The 6,000-nt window shown below is 39.8% G+C and overlaps 1 protein-coding gene across 3 annotated transcripts in view; it reads left to right on the forward strand.

The window, feature by feature from the left end:
- KIF16B (kinesin family member 16B) overlaps positions 1-6,000 on the forward strand; it is a 133,681-nt gene that overhangs the window by 89,950 nt on the left and 37,731 nt on the right. For 2 of the 3 annotated variants that reach the window (XM_044454119.1, XM_044454120.1), the window contains 2 exons: positions 49-171; positions 1,564-1,653. In XM_044454119.1, the coding sequence (XP_044310054.1) occupies positions 49-171; positions 1,564-1,653 (213 nt within the window). Of the gene's footprint in view, positions 1-48; positions 172-1,563; positions 1,654-6,000 lie in introns of those variants that run through there. The other variant, XM_044454122.1, reaches the window with a different exon arrangement.

The raw sequence follows: 6,000 nt of genomic DNA on the forward strand, positions 1-6,000 counted from the left end.
ACGATGTGGGTTTTAATTTGTTTTTCCTTTTTGATATTCATCTGATAGCGAATGATCTGTCGCTCTGGTAAAGCAAACCCTGATGACCTAAAGAATCCAGTTAAAATTAGTATTCCACGCTATGTCCTTTGTGGGCAGGGAAAGGATGAGCACTATGAATATGAAATAAAGGTAAGGTGTTTGAACTTTAAAAAAAATTAAAGCTACTTTTCCATTTTCATTTGCATCTGTGACCTGTTATCATCTGCTAATGTTCTTCTTACATGTCTTCTAAAAGGAAAGGCCTGTCTTGAAAAGGGAAGGGTGGATGCTTGCTTGCCTGCCCACCTTTGCAGTTTGCTTGAACCTATGCCTTCAAACTGTGGCTTAGGCTTTTTATTAGGGGCATGGGCTGCCAGCAGTGGGAAGTGCTAATCCCGTTCAATTGAACCACTGATAGCAGGTACAATAGGGGAAAATTCTGCACTGTAGGGCACTCAAATTTCTCCAGTCTCTCCTACCCACTTACCCCACTACTTTTCCCTGAAAACTCATCCTGATGATTGGAGGAACATGCATAGTCAGACCCAAACAAAACAGGATGTGGCACAGTGAGGAGAGACAACTGCAGAGATATATAAGGAGTCTAGCTATTGAATGAATTCAAGCAGAGAAGACTTTAGGTTGGCACTAGAAGGCATAAGATGCAGTAATTATAGAAGGAGGTTATGCTCTCCAGAAGCCTGAGAAACATAGACTTGGAGTCAAGGGTTTTGTCACTGAATGTTATTGAGCCTGTTCTAAGAAGCTAAGTTGGGTTTTTGTTTTTGTTTTTTGTTTTTTTTTTTGGTAAATCCTGTATAGCAAGTAATTTTACTTCCCTTGCATATACTGAATACTCCCAAAGTACATTACCCTTTCCAAAAATACAGGACTAGAAATGTGTAACAAGACCACACAAAGGAAGAAATAAAAAGGCGAAGTCAAATTCACAACAAAGGTGGTGGCGAAATCAGACCTACTGTTTTTCATGGAGTGCTAGAAAGCAAGCTATGTTTGGCTCCCTTCAGTGCAGTTACAGCACTATGGAAGCGACTCCCCTGTAGTGTGACCCAGTACAGCTGCATATGAAGGACTCAGCCATCTGGTTAAAGCTCGTTATTTGGCTCTTAGTGAGAGCCACTTACATGCACAGTTGGTGCCCTTCCTCCTACGTGGTCCCCCTCCTCCATATGCAATCAGCCTTGCTTACAAGGTTGAATTGTTCACATGCAGCCCACAGCCATGTAGGATTACACCACGGGGAAACCACTTCTAGGCCATTGCAACTTTGTGGGTATGGGAGCCTAAACTTGCACTTTTCTAGTGTGCTGAGAATGCAAACTTATTTTATCTCCAAGTCTAATTCGCAGACTTTCCAAGACTTTTATTTCCAAGTCTAATTTGCAGTTCAGCGTCCATCAGTTATACCAGCAAATAATGATTGGCAAAAATTAGCTGTTGTAGGGAACTATATAAATGTGTTGACCTGAAATCTATATGCTTCCTTCTTAATGATGCTGGTTTTATTCCTTTACATAACAGATTTCGGTCTTAGATGAGACATGGACAGTTTTCAGGCGGTACAGTCGCTTCAGGGAAATGCATCAAACATTAAAATTAAAATATCCAGAGGTAAAATGCTGATTATTTTCAAACTTTTATTTGTATTGATATTTCAAATGTGTATTATTTGTATCTGTAATTTGCTATTGGGTCTTCACTGATTTCATGAACTGGTGAGATTTTCTATTTGCTTTTCAGGACATTATTGTTGTAGTGTACCTGGGAGAAAATTATACAAAGGTTGTTTTACTGTCTTGGCAAGACAGATTATGCCTGGCTCAGGAAACTGCAGAAATTTTAAGTTCAAAGTTCCTTTAGAGATTTTCAAGTAAAGCAAATGGCCATAGTAGGTTTGATCCAGACCTGTTTTTCCACAAGTGGAAAGCTCCTTTCATTTACAGAAATGAGTCTGATCCAGCAGAGGCTTCTCCTCTACCAACAAAATATTCCCACAATTCAAAAAGGGCAAGGCAATTTTTACGTTCCCCTTCCTCTTTCAGCCCCCAGCACAGACTTCTATACTGTTTTGGAGGACTTTAAATTCTTCAGAAGAGACTTTCAAGGGCCCAGAGAAGATGTTAGCTTTAAACTACCTGTTACTTATATTTCAGTTGCATTTTTGGGGCCTTTTATTGTAAAAGACTCCATAAATAACGTATGCAAGTCTCTCCCCCACTTCTCTCCCTCTCTCTCTCCCTCTCTCTCTCACACACACACACAGGGGGAGGGGGTAGAAAGAGTCCTTGCTTTGTATATGCTTTTCCTCTATTTTAGCCTCACAACAGCACTAGCATAAGGTCATCTAGGAAATTTTTATAGAAAACTGTGGGTTTAAGTTCAATTAATCAATCAACCAATCAATTAATTAATTAAAACCTTTGTTGATTTGCATTGGAATGGGGTGATTGTGAACTTCTGTAGTCAACAGAGGGGCAGCTGCAGATAATCCAAGGTGTACCATCTGAGCGTAGCACTGACAGCATGTGAGTCTCCAAAAGGAAAAGAGAACTGCCTTTTCCTGAGACATAGGCATACTTCCAGGTGACCATTGGAGTGCCCAGCTGAGTTCCTTAAGAAGGAGAAATGAACATTAATTTAGTCACTGATTGAATTTCAGTCAGTTATAAATGGGACCAAAACTCTTATCACATCCATAAGGCAGTGGATAATGAGCTACTGTTTATGATTATTTAATTATTTAGAATTAAAGCGGGTAGACAGGTAAATAAAGGGTTTATTAAAATGAGCTGTTTTTATGTTTTGGAATAATAAAGTACGGTATGTGATGCAGTCCTATTACTTGTTTAGAAAATTGTAAATCAGAAAATATATCATGAGTAATATAAGAAATTAGTTTTTGACTGAAATTATATTGTGAATTATTGTACAATGAAAACATGTCTAAAACTGGGGAGAGGGCAGGAAAGAGAAGTGTTTCTGATCATCCAAGGCCATAGTCTTGTGCACACACAGCTTATGCTGAATGGCAGGCATCTAACCCTGCCATTGTATTTGTTGGTTGAGGTCTCCAAAAGAGTACTCATTGCCCAATTATGCCAATAAAAGCTAAGAATAAGATTTACTCTTCTGGAGAACTAAACAGGCAATTATTCTTGGCAAACATTCCAGGGACAGGGTGGCACCACTGTGAGAGCTGGGAAACAAGTTCCATGGCCATATAGATGGTGGAGGAGGGACCCTCCCAAGGCTGCCATCTCCATGTCAGGAAAAGAAAATGGAATATGTCACTGGGTACCATCTCTATTGAATCATGTGTTGCCAATCTCCAGCATTCCATTCTTGAGCAAGGTGCCAGGCATCTGATGGCATTTCAGTTCTGGGAGTTTCTGAATGTAGTGGTTTATCTAGATCAATTTCAATCCGCCTTTACAACTAGTTAGTAGAATAGGGACTGTTTTGGGCACCTTAGTGAATTATCTATACTGGGAATGGGATAGGAGAAGTGTGTCTCTAGCTTTTAATAGACCTCTTGATGGCTCTCTGTGGCATCAACTCTGGTAACTTTCTGAGGCATCTTTCTGGAGTAGAGGTGGGGACAGTGTTCTGCAGTATCTCCAGTCCTTCATACGGGAGTAATTTCAGTGGTAAGGAATTTTTGTTTCTGGCCATTGTCCTGATGTGACCCTCATGATCCCATCTTGTCTCTCATGCTGTTTACATGAAACCACTGAAAGCAGTTATTCTGAGTTCTGGAGTTCAATTCCACCAGTATGCGGATGGCACCCAACTCTGTCTCTCCTTTCCATGTAAATTAGTGTACAACCTGTGCTGAGTGGGGTTACATTCCCCTTGAGGACCTGTGTTTGCAGTTCGGCTATACTACTGGGCCATGTGGATGCCCAGGTTTTTATGGTGGCCAGGAATGTGTTTGTGAAGCTGATGCTTAGTGTACCAACTGTATCCATTCTTGGAAATGTCTGATCTCAGCACAATTACACATACTTTGTTTGCATCCCATTCGAACTGTTGTAATTAGCTGTACATGGAACTGACTTCAAGAACTGTTTGGAAACATCATCTGGTGCAGAAGAGTGTGGCCAGACTATTGACTGGGGCCAGTAACAGAAAGCATATTGAATAAATATTTTTTATTCAAGAAAGCCTTGGAAATGTAAGTTGCTCTGCTGTAGAAAGGGGTTTTAATGGATTGGATGCAGTATTCAGGTTAATATTGTTTTGTATTGTTATCTTAAATTTTAATTACATTTTTGTTTTAATACTGATTTTATTGATGTTAGGCATCAATAAATGAACATTGAATGCTATTTTTGCTGGAAAAGCACACTATAAATCCAATAATAAAATATATCCTCTTTGCAAGGTAGATGCATTGTCATTAAGACTAAGATGAATTTATCAGTCTTACAAGTTTCTCTGGCTTTTCTTTGAGATTTTCTTCCTAACTATAACGATGTTGTTTGAGAATTACTGCTTTCCCTAGTAATTCTGAGTAATTTTCCTTTGAGGCCCCTGTTGTGGTTATCTTATTCACATGCATGTAAAGCTCACCATTTTATTTCTATTTTAACAGCATTTTGAGAACTATTTTTTACAATATTTTTACAAGCCATTTTAAGAGCGATCAGTGTACTTTTGGAGACTTGTAATTTTTGTGAGACTTACGCCTGTATATTTACAAACAGTTCTCATCTGCATCTGAGAAAGATTTCTCACATCCTCGATAAGGAAATTGCTAAGCTTTCACCCAAAACAATGGTCCTCCTTCTGCTGGCTGCTAACTCTTTTTAAGAATGCAGGGTAGTTTCATTGTTAATTTCCTGCAGCACATCTCACTGTGCACTTAGGAACCAGCATAAAATGGTATCTTCATCTATCCCCACTCTTCTGGCACTCAGAGAAAGAAGACAGATCTGACAGATTAGATAGCCATTGCCCTGTCTTGGATGGGATCACGCTTCTCCTAAAGGACAGGATCTGTAGTTTGTGAGTGCTCCTGCACCCAAAACCCTCATTGGAGTCTCAGGTGAACTCAGTGGCCAGGAGTGCCTTTTTCCAGCTGCCGCAAATATGGCAGCTACAGCCTTATCTGGATAGACAGAGCCTGATCACAGTTACTCATGCACCGGTAACACCCCAGCTGGATTACTGTAATGCACTATACATAGGGCTGCCTTTGAAGACAGTCCAGAGTCTTCAGCTGGTCCAAAATAAGGCTGCCCATCTGGTGTCAAGTATCACAAGCCTATATAACACCTATTCTGTAAAAATTACATTGGTTGCCAGCTAAAACCCAGGCCCAATTTAAAGTGCTTATTTTAATATATAAAGCCCTAAACAGCTAGGAACCTGGCCTTTTCCCATATACTCTTGCCCACTAATTAAAATCTGGGAATGAGGTACTTCTGAAAGAGGAAGTAAAAAGGAAGTAAAAGGGGTGGCAATTAGAAGAAGGGCCTTCTTGGTAACTGCCCCCCACCTTTGGAATGGGCTTTAAGAGAGGTCCACCTGGTGCTGTCACTACTTTCATTTCAGTGCCAGGAAAAACTGTCCTTTTGTGCAGGTATTTTGACTCCTGATTTTTCTAACTGAATGTAAAAGCTCACTCTACTACCAGCAGTTTTTTTCCCTTTGTTCCTCCACCTCCCATAACGTGGAATTGTAATGTTGTCCTGTATATTTTTTTTAGGGGGGCGGTTGCCACTTATTGGGTTATTCAGCAGCCTATAAATTTATAAATAAATGAATCAATAAATACTGGTTAATATTCATGGTGTTGTAATGGGGAGAGGATTCAGCCCAGCTAATTCAGGATGCTAATCATATTTATTTATTTATTTATTTATTTTTCAATTTATATCCTGCCTTTTTCCTACAAAGGGCTCAAGGCAGCTTACATCATTCTCCTCCTCCATCTTATCCCCACAACAACAACCC

Source organism: Varanus komodoensis, unplaced genomic scaffold, assembly GCF_004798865.1.
Source record: "Varanus komodoensis strain SLA01 unplaced genomic scaffold, ASM479886v1 scaffold7_3, whole genome shotgun sequence".
Classification (NCBI taxonomy): domain Eukaryota; kingdom Metazoa; phylum Chordata; class Lepidosauria; order Squamata; family Varanidae; genus Varanus; species Varanus komodoensis.